The sequence below is a fragment of the Megascapheus bottae genome, chromosome 18, assembly GCF_031878675.1.
Source record: "Megascapheus bottae isolate mThoBot1 chromosome 18, mThoBot2.hap1, whole genome shotgun sequence".
NCBI lineage: Eukaryota > Metazoa > Chordata > Mammalia > Rodentia > Geomyidae > Megascapheus > Megascapheus bottae.
In genome coordinates, this window is record NC_143526.1 from 44,415,438 (window position 1) to 44,429,221 (window position 13,784).

General features: G+C 58.6%; 1 protein-coding gene across 1 annotated transcript; it reads right to left on the reverse strand.

Annotated features, from left to right (window-relative positions):
* Positions 1–5,691: 5,691 nt before the first annotated feature.
* On the reverse strand, positions 5,692–13,502 carry Ankrd60 (ankyrin repeat domain 60). The gene is made up of 4 exons (XM_090352895.1): positions 13,139–13,502; positions 8,248–8,378; positions 7,576–7,741; positions 5,692–6,125 (listed from the first exon to the last, which is right to left on the reverse strand). Exons 1-4 carry the CDS (start codon positions 13,467–13,469, stop codon positions 5,872–5,874), a joined length of 882 nt encoding a protein of 293 aa, XP_090209021.1. The 5' UTR covers positions 13,470–13,502; the 3' UTR covers positions 5,692–5,871.
* Positions 13,503–13,784: the final 282 nt, after the last annotated feature.

Genomic DNA, 13,784 nt, shown 5'->3' on the forward strand with positions numbered 1-13,784 from the left:
CGCAGGGGAGGATGGAACGTGTTGGTGTCTGAGTTTTCATCCTCCACTCGCACTGGGAAACCTGAAGCTGCCGGAAGCCCCAGCCATGGGTCTGGGCCTTGATGCCCTCCACGGGGGCCGGGCAGTCTCGAGTGTGTTGGCAAGGCTGGTGGGAGAGGCAAGGGGGCGCAGAGGGGTCTGTACAGACCTGCTGCTCTAACGCAGGCGCTCATTGCCTCCAGGGGACAACTGACACTGGGGTGCTCCGCCTTGGCAAAGATTCCTGGGACCCTGAGCCAGGGCACAGCATGATGCCATCAAGTCACATGAGGACCGTGTGTGTGTGTGTGTGTGTGTGTGTGTGTGTGTGTGTGGCGCCCACTCACCACAGCCCAAAGGAGCGAGGCTTTGTGGTGTCACTCCAGTGTCCACCCAGCAGGTCCTGGGGTCTCCCAGCCTCTGCCCTGTGGCCGAGGATCACAGTCAATGCAAGACCCAAATGAGGCTGAGCGCTGGGGCGCACGCCTGTAATTCCAGCTGCTCAGGAAGCTGGGATCTGAGGATCGCGGTTTGAAGCCAGCCTGGGCAGGAAATTGCGGTGACCCTCTCATCCGCAATTACTGAATAAAAAGCCAGAGGTGGATCTGTGGCTAAAGCGGTCGCTAAACGGTCGCGCACTAACCTTGAGTGAGCCAAGTTTAGGGACAGCACTGAGGCCTTGAGTTCCAGCCCCAGGAGCAGCAGTAAACAGGAGAGAAGGAAGAGAGGAGGAGGGGAGGAAGGAAGGCAGGCAGGCCGAACACGTGTTTTATGGAGGGCGTACTGGTATTTTCATTACTTAGTCGCGACTGCAGGGGCCAGGGGAGGGGAGACGCTGGCAGAGCCCGGGAGATCCTCACGGACGGAATCTGTCCCGGCCGGCGACTCCTCCACGTGTGGACGGACCGTGGCAACCTCTCCGCACACCGCTTCCCCTCCCGGGAGGCATCGTCCCGAGGGTCCTGACTTTCCGCCTGGGAACCCTGGGTCTTCCTTGCCACGCTGGCTTCTGCCTGTGGGCGGCTCCAGGGCTGCGAACCCGCGGCCTGCGAACCTGCGGCCTGCGCCTGGCGACACCCGGGCTGCGAACCCGCGGCCTGCGCCTGCGACACCGGGGCTGCGAACCCGCGGCCTGCGCTTGCGGCTGCTCTGGGCGGGGTCCGGCAGCGCCCTGCGCACCTCAGGGCTGGTCTCATCCTCTTCCCCACGTGGCCGGGCTCCGGGCATCCGGGCATCGCCACCGCACCGGGCCTCCGCCCCCCCTCCCGTGTCCGGGGCTGCACGCGGGCCGGGGACGGACGCGGGGACGAGGGGTCAGGAGCCGGGGTGGAGCCGGGGTGGAGCCGGGAGCCCGGCCCTGCGGAGGCGTCCAAACCCTGGGCGGAGGAGCCCGCGGCCTGGGGCGGACGGCGGCGGGAACCGCGCCCCGCCGGGCCCGCCTCGCGGAGATCCCGCGAGAGTTCGGCGAGCGCGGGCGAGAGCGCGGCGCCGGGCCATCTGCGGTCTCGCAGCGCCCTCTGGCGGCGGCCGCGGCCGCGCGGGGCTCCGCAGCGCCACCTGGCGGCCGGCGGTCCGGGGCGCCCCGGGAACCCGCGCGCGGCTGCGCCCCCGGGCCGAGCTCGGCCGGGCGGCCCGGCTCCCCGCGCTGGTCCCGGGCGCCGTCCTGGAGCCACAGCGCCGCTGCCATTTCGCCGGGATTAGGGGAGAGCAGAGTCGCCCCGGGCCCTGCCGCAGGCTGGCCTCGAACCGCGGGCTCCAGGGCGCAGCCTCGAGCAGGGGACGTCCCGCGTCCCCGAGTACTGGATCGGTTCTGTGACTCCAGCCCAGGGCCTCCGGTGCCAGGCCGCCCCCCGGCCGCCTCCCCGCCGTCAGCTCTCAGGTCTTCCCCAGCCGCAGCGGGGGCGCTGTCCCCACCGAAGCCACGAAGCCACGCAGCCCCTTGTCTTGTCACCTCTCACTGGCCGGGGATGCGGGCCTTCTGGGGACACTTCCCATCCCGGGGGGATCAGGCCGCTGCCAGCTCGCCCGTCCTGTCCCGTTCCCGGGGCCTTGGTCCCCAGGCTGGCCTCCAGCAGCAGCCCTAGGCTCTGCCCCGGGCTCCAGGTCTGAAGCCCCCACGTGAGGCTAAGTCAGGGCTCCAGCTGGCCGGGCTCTGGGCCTTCTGGGCTGTACTGGATCTGGGCCTCTGCAGCCCCCCTGTGGGGCACGGGGCGTCCTCAGACTCCTCAGGCCCCCACCAGCCCCAGAGCCGCCCGCCACCTTCCAGGGGGTCCACTGAATATGTGCACAGACTCAGCAGGCTCATGGGGCCATGGCGCTTGGATCCCCCGACACACACAGGCTCTCTGGGGCTGGAGTCAAAGCTTCTCATTCCGTGGCTGGATTCTGGAGCCTGGGAGTGAGGAGGGGGCGCAGACCCTTTCAGAGGGTCGAGGGAGCTCCTCGTGTGTAGCCCCCCATTCTGCCAGTGCCCCCCACCTCTCTGAAGGCTGTTCTGGGAGTCTAGGCAGAGAGGCCCAGAGTCCCCCGAGGCCCAACCACGCTCCCTCATCGCCGGTGACTGCAGTGTCTCTGACATTTGCGGCGACACAAACAGCGTCAGTCTAAATGTTAACGGCCTTCTGTGCTGAGTGCCGCGCTCGCCCCCCACGCCGCAGCGCGACACCCAGGCTGCCCGGGTGGCTGGAATTTTCCACTCACCATCCTCTGCCGCAGAGCTGGCTTGAGTTCGTTCACAGCGCACTTTTATTTTTTAAAGCCAGTTGCCGAGGTCTTTCTCCTTAATTCCCAAATCAGCAAGTTGAAGGGAAATGATTTAGTCCCCACTTGGGGAATTATTAATTCTGGATGGAGACTCTTATTGTGTAGGGTTTTTCTGAACGTTTATTTATGAGCGTCTCCCCCGAAACAGGGTATGTATTTGATTGCCAGGGAGCAAACATTTTAAGCAAATGTAGTGGTGGGAATAAGCATATTTCTCAAGCTTCGGCTCAGAGCCAGGCATTTACATTTCTCCAGCCGCCTCAGGAGTGGGGGTCTGTTTTCATACCCAAATATTTCACAGGAGGAAACTGAGGCACAGAGAAGGGCCATTGTGTGGCCCAGGCAGCTGGGGACAGGAAATTTCTAAACCCAGACTTGCTGGGCCGCAAGCTGAGGCCTTTCCAGTGTTCCAGAGTCAGGCTCCCTGTGCTGCGGGCCCCAGAACTCAGCTCCCACACCAGCAAGGGAGGCTGGGAAGACAAGGACGGGTCCTGAGACAGCCAGGGAGGTGGCCTTTGGTCCCCAGGTCAGTGGGGGGGGGGGTGCCCTTCGCTCTGGACCCTCGATTGGGGTGTATGTTTCAGGCACGGGAGCATCTGGGCTTGGGCGGGGAGGGCAGCGGTGGCAGGCTCTCCACATGGACTAGCCGTTACCCCCCCAGAGGCCCCCCAAGGAGAGGAACAAACACCCAGAGCAGCCAGAGACACCCGGGTGTAGTGCTCAGAGCGGCCAACAGATGGAGCCCGGAGCAGTGCCGGTGTCCATTGAGTATCCCTGCAGGCTGGTGGCCTGGGAGCCTGGTCGGCCATGCCGGGCCTGGGGAGGTGGTCGGCCCCAGCTTGCATTGCCGCCTTTTCATGGCCCCTATACCCCGAGGCTCTGAATCCCCAGATGTGCACAAGCCCCTCCTTTCTCTGCAGGAGACCCCAGCTTGCTCCATTGCGTCATACCCAGGGCCCAGTGTCCCCCCCCCCGCCCCAAGGTCCATACAGACTCCCCTTTCCCATGAGTGTCCACCACCAGGAGTGGCTCGTGCCCCTGAGGACCCAAAGTCGGCAGCCATGTGCACTGCTGCACACACAGCGTGCCCGCCGTGCCTCGCCCCAGCTCCCTCCCTCTGCGGGAGCACACAGGCTGCAGGGACCCACAAACTACTTCAAGATCAAACACCTCCCCCAGGTTCTTCCTTCCTGTGAACCCCCCCCCGAATATGGGAGCAAAAGGAAGATTGGACAGAGTAGCTACAACATGAAAAGTCTTCCCTGGTTACGAGTGACATGTGGCCCAGGGCTCACTGTAATCTGCGTGTGTGTGCGTGTGCGTGTGTGTGTGTGTGTGTGTGTGTGTGTGTGTGTGTACATGCCTGCCTGCCTGTGCTTGGACTGGAGCCCAGGGCCTTGGGCATGCCCACAGGCACAGGATGGTGGAGCAACCCCCCCACCTCCTCCCCTCTCATGACCAGCGCCTAGATTGCCTTAAAGCAGGGGTCCCCAGGACCCCAGAAGGAGTTCAGATGACCCTGCCACAAGCAGACACGTGTTGGCCCCAAGAGTTTATAACTTGCCGGATGTGTGGCCAAGCGTCTGATTGAATTGGGGCGCAGGAAGACAGAGTGCTTGGCCCCCAAACCGTGGGTCTGAGTGCCAGGTAGATGGTTTGCCCAACCATCAAGACAGCCTAGCAGCACAAGGCTGGAAGCCGCGTCACTCATTTCATTAAAAGCATGCCCCCCACCCGCACCTCATTAGCTAATGAGCTGCCACCCGCTGGGTTATTTAATGGCTGCCTATTGACTTTGGAAGGCGTCTGCCAAACACAAGGTCTCCGTTTGGACATGGCTGCTTCTTTTCCCTGCGCATCATCTGTCACGTAGATGGCTGGCGCAGCACGACCACAGCCAGCGCAGCCCCTCAGAGAGACAGCGGGGCACCGGGTCAGCTACGGGTCAAGGGGTTGATTATGGGTCATGGGATCTGTGGTGGGAGAGCCGGGGCCCGTGGGCAGGACGTGAGCCGGAAAGGGTGCCCAGCCTCTACCCCTCCAGCACCAGCTTGCATGCCAGGGTCCTTGCCCAGAAGTGGTGTTGGGGGTCCCAGGCTTCGGGGGTCTGAAAAGGCCATGGGGAGGGGATGACCGTGGGCCCATGGCTGCCGTCCGTGTTCTCAGAACTGTGGATGGCCTCCAGTGGAGACCAAGGGTCTTTCCAGCCCTTTTCAGGACACACACACCAGTGCCTCGAGTCTTCTCATTCCTCTTGTGCCACGGCCCAGGGCGTGTCGGTTCAGATTCGTCCCTCGTTCTCCTGCCTTGGCCACCCCCGGGGTGGGGGGGGCCTCAGCAGTCCCCACAGCAGCCCTGGGGGACAGATATTTCTAGGGGAACCCAACCCCTCCCATCTTACCCCCCACAGCAGAGTCTGCTTTCTGAAGGATCTCCTTCCAGAGCAAGCATTGCAAACATGAGGCCGATGTGAATAGACAAGGAGCCTCTCAGAAAGTTATGGACCCTTCTAGAAGGTTCTAGAAACCTCTGAGAGCTGATGTTTCTGCTGCAGCTGGGTTCCAGTGCCTTTTCAGATGGTAACCCTTCAGACTGTACCTTCTGCCTGTCTACACTCCACTCAAGGTCGGTCTACAACTGAGTGGTAGCTAAGGCCCAGGGCTGAGCGTGAGTCCTGGGGCAGCCTGGCCCCGGGGAGAAGGGAAGGGGTTCAAGGTGCTGACAGAGGGTGCTGCCAGCTTGGCAGTTCAGATCTCAGGTCATGTGGTACCATGCAACCAGCAGCAACCACAGCGCCCCCCCCAGCTACCCCTCTGTCCCCCCAGACCCCCGAGAAGGCATGGCAACGCTTCGAAGCAGGAGCGTTGGCTCCCACGGGGTCACACTGCTTCCGCTGGAGTTCCAGGACATTCCACGGCCTCCGAGGGGGCGGGAAGTCACCGCATGATGGCGTGTCACGTGCAAACAGCTCACCGCCGGAGGCTGTGGTCGGTGGTAGCTCTGTAATGGGTTCCTGGCTGAATGGCCCCCCCGCGCCTCCTAAGGCCCTGCAGGCTGGACGGGGACCCGCGCTGGGGCCCGCGGGCGCCGTCACTGGCTGAAGACGAGGTTGGCGGTGTTCTTGGCCCCGGTCTTGGACATCCAGCGGAGGATGAACATCCTGCGCTCGCTCTGCTTGTGGTGCAGGCGGTGCGCCAGGGCGATGGGCGTCTCCCCCTTGGCGTCCAGCGCGTGGATGGAGGCCCCGTGCTGCATGAGCTGCGTGACACAGTCTGTGCGCCCCATGGCCGCCGCGGCGTGCAGCGGCGTCCTGCCCACCGGGGTCTTCTGGAAGCAGCTGGCTCCTGCGACAGAGGAGAGCGAGCTGAGCAAGGCCACCGCCCCGACCAGGACCCTGAGAAGGGCAGGAGGGCGCAGGGTGGGGGGCACTGGGGAGAGTGGGGGACCATCCCCAGGGGCCTTCACAACCCCAGCCCCATTAGTGATGGCCTCCAGCCTGTGACCTCTCCATGCATCCACATCAGAATCCTGCTCAGACTCCAGGAATCCATCCCATGGTCTGGGGGAAGAGGGGGAGGGACATCTTCATGGCTCTACTGCACCCCATTCCTTCTTCTTTATGGAAGAGCTACTCCCCATACCTGTCCCACCTAACCCAGCCAAGGCTCCAATTATATCTCTCCTCCTCCTCCCCTGTGACCTGCGTCCTGCCCCAGGCCCTTAGCACACGCTGCTTGCTTTGCAAACATCCTCACTTGTTTCCTCCTCCCTGACCTCCCACCCTAACTCCTACCCTTCTTTGGATTGCAAAGTCCCTTTCTCAGAATACCTTTCTCTCATTTATCCCTGTATGAGCTCAGTAGCAGCCCCGTGTCTTCCAGAGTTTTCTATTCATGGCTGAGCATAGAATTCTGTGGAATAATGCACTGGCTTCTCCTCACAAGCTCCCCAAGGGCCGCTGCTGCTTTGATGACTGCTGCTTTATCTCCAGTGCACAGCTGGTGCTGGCCGGGATGCCCTGGGCACTGTCCCGGCCCCCTACTGCCAGGTGTCTCAAGTGGACTTGTGGAATTGAATCAGACACCAGTAGCAAATATCATGACAGAAACGAAGGCGATTCAATTAAATTCCACAGACATTCCTGTCACCAGCTTGGAAGAGCTATGGCTGGTTTGCATGAGCTGAGCCGGGCCCTCTACCCGGCGGACAGGAAACTTTGCAAAGCCTGTGTCATTTTCCAACCTTCAGAGACATCCGGCTGGAAGAGCTTTGGGAGACTTAAAGGATTGCTGGCCTAGGCTGGGCACAGCCATCTTTCACCGCACCCCAGGAAATGGACCGAACCCAAGCTGCTGCTGCTGCCGCCTGTGGGGGGGCCGGGTAGTTTGGAGGGAGGGAGTGGATGGATTGGGAGCACAGGCAAGGCCTTTGTTCAGACGTAATACTGATGGCCCTTAGCAGAGGTGGGCTGAACATTTGGAGAGAGGGAGGGAGCGAAAAACGAGCTGGACTAGCCTGCCGACCACAGGGCCTTTGGAGTCTCGGGCCGGACCCCACATCTGGCGAGGCAGAATGGACACCCAGCAGCTGGAGTCCCTGGCATGCAGCCTGCTGGGTGACCTGGGAAGCCACAAGATCCACGGTAGCTGCATAGTCCTGCAATTCCTGCCTCGTTGCAGCAGAATCTTCTAGAAAGCCGGCCCTGGGAAGGCCCTAGCCTATGCCCGGGCCCTGGGGACCTGTGGGAGGCCTGGTGAGACTTGGGTCCCTCCGTCCATGGAACGCGTGCCTTACCGTGTTCTAGAAGGTATTGCACCGCCTCCGCGTGGCCTCGGTGGGAGGTGATGTAGAGGGCCACGAAGGCCCGCTGGGCAATCCACTGCTGCCACGCGTGGCCCTTCAGGGCCCGGGCATTGGTGGTGCGGTAGAACGTGTCTTCGCTAACACCCAGGCAGGACAGCTGGCGAGGAGGAGGCCACCGTCCGTCACGCTTGGCTATTCTGACCCCCTCCTGCCGCCGTGGGCCAGGGGAGGCAATGGGGAGGACATGGTCCCTGTCCGCGGCTGGCCCGGGGTGGGGCAGGGAGTGGAAGGGCTCCCGGCCAGGGTGTGGATGAGAGAAGATGGCCTCGTGTGTGGACAGTGGCCCTGGCCGGCAGCACCCAGCCCCCGGGGAACGGGAGGAGGGAGGCAGTACGGACCCAGGCTCTGGGCTTCTGCAACTCTGCACACTCAGCTCTCAGACAGCTCCCAGCACCAGGGAGCGGGGGGGGGGGCGCTCCGGCCCCAGCACCCTGCAGGGAGGCATTGGGTCCCAGGAGTCAGGATGGGGGTAGGAGCTGGCCAGAGGACATAGGGACAGGGACCCGGGCCACGGGCCACCCCACCTCAGAGGGTGACTGGAAAGATCTGGAAGAGCTGGGGGGCTGGGCCCTCCTCCCTGCCAAGGCCCAGGCATGAAGCCACCTTGATGGGGTCCCCCTCGGCGGCCGCCAGGACGAGCTCTGTCCAGCCATCATAATGCCAGATGCACAGTGAGATGATACCTCCTGGGACCACGTCGTGAAACTTCAGTGTGGTGTGGTCCAGCAGAATTCCTATGAGGAAAAAGGACATTGGAAGCCCGGCCTGGTGGCTTTCGCCTATAATCCTAGCTACTCGGGAGGCTGAGATCTGAGGATCGCAGTGCAAAGCCAGCCTGGGCACTAAAGACCATGAGACTCTTATTTCCAATCAACCACCAGAAAATCGGAAGTGGTGCCGTGGATCAAGGGGTAGGGCAGTAGCCTTGAGCAGAAGAACTTAGGGACAGGACCCAGGCCAAGTTCAATCCCCCAGACTGACAAAAAAAAAGTTGGATCTGAAAGCACAATAAATAAAAGCAGCTGTGTTGCCTAAGAGATTATCTGACCTTGGATATTTCCAACTAAGATCGTTTCAGAATCTTGAACCAAAAATCTCATTGGATGATTCCATTTGAGTCTCTGTCTGCTGTCATTAATGCTTATTAGAAAATTAATTTGGCCCAGCTCAGATAGAAGCTGGACACACGCATACACAAACCAATGGCACCAATTTATAAATTTCTGTAATTATAGCTTATGCCATTACGAGAAAAATACCTGAGTCAGTACTGCTATCTGATGAGCTAGACTCTACAAATAGAATGACTTGAACCTGAAGGAGCACTCATTACAGAGGGAGCACCGTGCTCCCACACGAGTTAACTATGTTTAAACAAAATGCCAACATTGGCAAACGTCTGTGGGTGGCTATCGGTGTGACCCAGATGACATGATGTCGGCTCTTTGGAGTGTCTTCTCCACCGAGGGCTCCTCTACACTGGCATGGCAGGTGGGTTGGATGAGGAAATGCCTTCCTGGCCTCTATCCCTGATGCCAGCGACACCTGCAGCTAGTATGTGCCCCTTAGGGTGTGCCCGCTCAGAGCAACGGGACCTGGGCTTCATGGAAGCCGCTGTGGCAGAGCTGTGGTCAGCGAATCACTCAGCACACTCTCGCCGTGTGCAGGCACACACTCTGGTAAACCCGGCTCCAGGAAAGCCCGGCTAGGGGCGCGGAGGTTCTGTGGAGAACACGTTGGGAAAGCCTGGGGTTCTTGGTTTACCTTTGACATGCACACGCTTTCTCTCATGGCTGCCTCTACAGTTTGCTTTGTTCCTAAGCAGTAAGAAGCAGAAAGTAGCTGGGGCTTGTAGCTCATGCCTGGCATCCTAACTACTCGAGGCCGAGATCTGAGGATGACGGTTCAAAGCCAGCCTGGGAAGCCAAATCCTAAACTATTACCTCCATTGAGCTAGCAAAAAGCCAGAACTGGAGGCATGGCTTAAGTTAATAGAGCATCAAATGAGGAAGGAGGAGGAGAAGGAAGAATCATCACCATCATCATCACCATCATCATCACCATATCATCATCATCATATCATCATCATCATCATCATCATCATCATCATCACCATCATCATCATCACCATCATCATCACCATCATCATCATCATCATCATCATCATCACCATCATCATCACCATATCATCATCATCATATCATCATCATCATCATCACCATCACCATCATCATCATCACCATCATCATCACCATCATCATCATCATCATCATCATCACCATCATCATCATCATCATCACCATCATCATCATCATCATCATCATCATCACCATCACCATCATCATCATCATCACCATCATCATCATCATCATCATCATCACCATCATCATCATCATCACCATCATCATCATCATCATCATCATCACCATCATCACCATCATCATCATCATATCATCATCATCATCATCACCATCACCATCATCATCACCATCATCATCACCATCATCATCATCATCATCATCATCATCATCATCACCATCATCATCATCATCACCATCACCATCATCATCATCATCACCATCACCATCATCATCATCATCATCATCACCACCATCATCAGGTGCCCAGCCCTTCCAAGGTTGGTGCTCAGCACAGTTCCTCAGTGAAAAGAAATGAACACAAGGTCTCCAGGCATTTGCAGCAGGGGATCTAATTTCCAGATCACCCACGGGTGTCTTTTGATCAGCCCTTCCTCAGTGGCTCACCTTGTGGGTTAACATGTTCAAAGCAGACTAGACTCGAGAGGCAACATCTTTGTTTGTGTGCCAGTTTGGGGGTTTGAATTCAGGGTCCTGAGCTTCTTTGGCTCAAGCACTCTACCACTTGAGCGACCACTCCCCTGCCAGCTTTTTGGGGGGTTGACTGAGTTGGCTTTAAATGGGGATCCTCAGAGCTCAGCCTCCAGGGTAGTTAGGATTATAGGCGCGAGCCACCAGTGCCTGGAGAGGGGCAACTCCTCACTAAATAAAACCTTCCGAATTCACCTCACCTCACCTCAGCATCTTTCAAATATTCCTATAGGAAAAGAAATATGTCATGGAAAAATGTTTAACCGATTCTCAAGAGCACAGAGGCAGGCGATTTGGCCTTCCCTGCGCTTTGGGAGATTCCAGAGTCATTTCTGTCCAAGGAGGAACCGCACCGAGCATTCTAGACATTATGGGACTCGGCTGGAATGGATTAGGAGGCTGAGGCCAGGAAGAGCAAGAGGGCAGTGAGTGGAGCTCTGAGCTGGCGGAGGCAGCCGTGTTCAGATCCGACTTCCAGCCCTGCGGTACCACTGCCGTCTGCAACATCAGTGCCTCACAATCTCTGGGCTGCTGCACAGAGACCGTTTTCTTGAAATGTTTTATTGTTTTGTTTTTTGGTTTTTTATTGTTGTTTTGCATTGATTTCAACCAAGAGGGGAGAAAATGGAGCCCAGAGGCTTTGAACCTCTACCCGTATCCTAAATAGTATAGAGGGGTCAGGATAGGGGGGCTGCGCCCTGGGATGGAGGGAGGAAGAGGCAGCCTGCAGGATCCTCAGTTCCACTCGTTCCTTGCCGCGTGGGATCTGTTGGGACAGGGGGTCTTGGGATCCTGACGCAGGTACAGTGAGCTTCGGGTACTGGGTTCTGATTCGGATGGCTCTAACTCTGAGTTCCTAATGTAGCCAAGGACCTAGACTGGAATTTGGGGTTCTGATACAGACTGGGTTAGTGCCAGTACTTGGACAAGGGTCAAAGGTGGACAGGGTTTTCTTTGAGTTTGGGGTCTCTGATAAGAGCAGAATTTACTCTGGATTTGGGGTTCTGGTGAGAGGCAGATCTCTTGTCTGTGGATCCTGCTCTGTTCTGGGACTGGAACCCCTTATGTGGCCAGGAGTTGTTTGGGGAATTGCAGTTCTAATGGAGTCCTGGGAAGAAGAGGGAAGAGGGGGGTGCATGGGGCAGGAATCAAGCTGGACTACCCTGAGATTTGGGGGATCTTGATGCTGATAGGTTCTACTCCAAGATCTGAGACCCTAACATAGGGAGGGTTTGGTTTACAATGTTGGGTTCTGATGAGATGGTTTGACTAAAGGTTTGACTGTATATTGGAAAGTTTGCTCTTAGTTTTGGGGTCTGGCTGCCAGCAAAGTTTACTTTGAGCCCTGACTTCCTTATATGGGCCTGGTTGGTTGGCTTCTGTTCTGAAACAGGTAGACATGGTTTTCTTAGGGATTGGGAGAATCAGATGAGGGTAGGTTTCACTTGAATTTGGGGGTTCTGTTGGGGGCAGGGTCTGGAACCCTTGTGAAGATACTTGGCTTAGATTGGGATTCTGGTGTGGGGCCAGCTTTCGGAAGTAGAAAGACTTGGTTTTGGATTTTGGGGTTCAGATACGGACAGGGCTCACTTTGGGCAAACAAGTGGCTGCTGGGCTGGGGTTGGAAAGCATGAGTGGCAGGCCGGAGACTGGGGGCTCGGAACTGGACAATCTGCTTGGGAATTTACATCTGTGAGGTGGGCCTGGTGAGGTCTGCTCTGGGCTGAAGGTTCTGTGGTGTATGGGCCATCTGTAGACTTAAGTTTAAGCATGGCAGAGTGGGCTTTTGCCTGGGACACTTTGGTGGGCAGGGTTGCCACGGCTTTATGTTGCCATGGGGCAGTGGTCCTGAGGGACACACGGCCTGCCAGAGCTCTGGGGCTCAGCTCTGGCATGACAAAGGTTTGGGGGTCCTGAGGTGGGCAGGAAGTGTTACTCTTTGGTACCTTTGCAAAAACAAGGTGGCTGGAGGAGCTAGGGTTCTCGGTGGTGGCTGCCCTGGAGATTTGGGACCCAGTCTTGGATCTTGCCCTGGTGCAGATTTGTTCAGCCTTGCATTCTGTGTGGACATCACAGCTGGGGAAGGGGTCAGGGTTCTGAGGTTGTCATAGCCTAGGGGTTTGGGGTTCAAGTCTGGCCACATTTGCTTTTTCCTTTTTGGTGTGGTCCTACACCTCTTTGGGTAGTCACAGATGAAAAACTTCGGGGTGTTGAGTTAGTTTGTTCTGCGTTTGGAGACTCTGGAATGGGCTAAGCTTGGCTCAGGCTTTAGCCTCTTAGTGCGGATACAATGGAAGTCTGAGGGTTTTGCCTAGAGATTTAGGGGTGCAGTCTTGGGCAGGTTTGCTCTGCTTTAGGGGTTCTGACATCAGCAGACTTTCTGGCTGACCGGCACCTGGTTGCTTTGAGTGTGGGGTGCTTTGGTTCCAGGAGGTCCTCAGGGCTGGCTTCACCCCAAATCCAGCAGTTACGGGGACTTGCCTGGCCCTGGGACCCAGGACACAAAGGCCCGAGGCACCTGGGGCGGGGGAGGGGGTCTGGGCTTCTGGAAGGTTCTACTGTGGTTTTGAGATCTGGGCCCTGAGCTGGGACAGGGTCCCAGGACCTGGGTGTGGGGTGGGGTTGCGTGGGGGCGGGGCGGCCACCTTTGTCCAGATAGTGCAGGTACTGCAGGTTGAAGGGGACGCCCACCATCAGGTCCAGCTCCTCCTTCAGCTCCCGCACCGTCATGTCGCTGTGGCAGTTGGGGATTCGGAAGATCTCCCCTGTCTCCTCCAGCCGCACCCGCATGCAGAATTCGGAGGGGGCCAAGTCCAGTGACAATGTGAGCACCTGTGAGTCCAAGGCCCGGGGATGACTTGGGCCCCGGCTCCGTCTCCGGCGTCGGGGCCTTGGGGAGGTGGACTGGGCCCTGTGCTGGGCCCACAGGGCATTCTCCGGCCGCCGTCTGGGGCCTGTGCCCCGCATCTGCTGCATGGTGCCCCTTCGACTGGTGGCAGCGTCACCACCCCACTGTGATGCTAGTGGAACGGCCCTGTGCCCCACCGGGCCCAGCGCCCCGACTGGGCCCTGCGCCCCCACCGGGCCCTGCGCCCCCACCAGGCCTTGCACCCCACCGGGCCCTGCGCCCCACCTGGGCCCTGCGCCCCTACCCGGCCCAGCTCCTCTGTTTAGGCCTGCACCCCTGCCCCCCCCCAGAGCCCCGGGGTGAAGGATAGGCCCTCAAGTGATGCGGAGGCGGGTCTGGAGCCGTTGGAGGCTCCCCCGAAAGCGGAGGAAAAGGGAAGAACT

Coding starts and splice junctions, on each gene's coding strand:
- Ankrd60 (XM_090352895.1), bottom strand. CDS start 13,469: ATGCAGCAGATGCGGGGCACAGGCCCCAGACGGCGGCCGGAGAATGCC. Junction 7,742..8,247: donor CCGAGGGGGACCCCATCAAG/GTGGCTTCATGC, acceptor CCTCCTCGCCAG/CTGTCCTGCCTGGGTGTTAG. Junction 6,126..7,575: donor GCAATACCTTCTAGAACACG/GTAAGGCACGCG, acceptor CCTCTGTCGCAG/GAGCCAGCTGCTTCCAGAAG.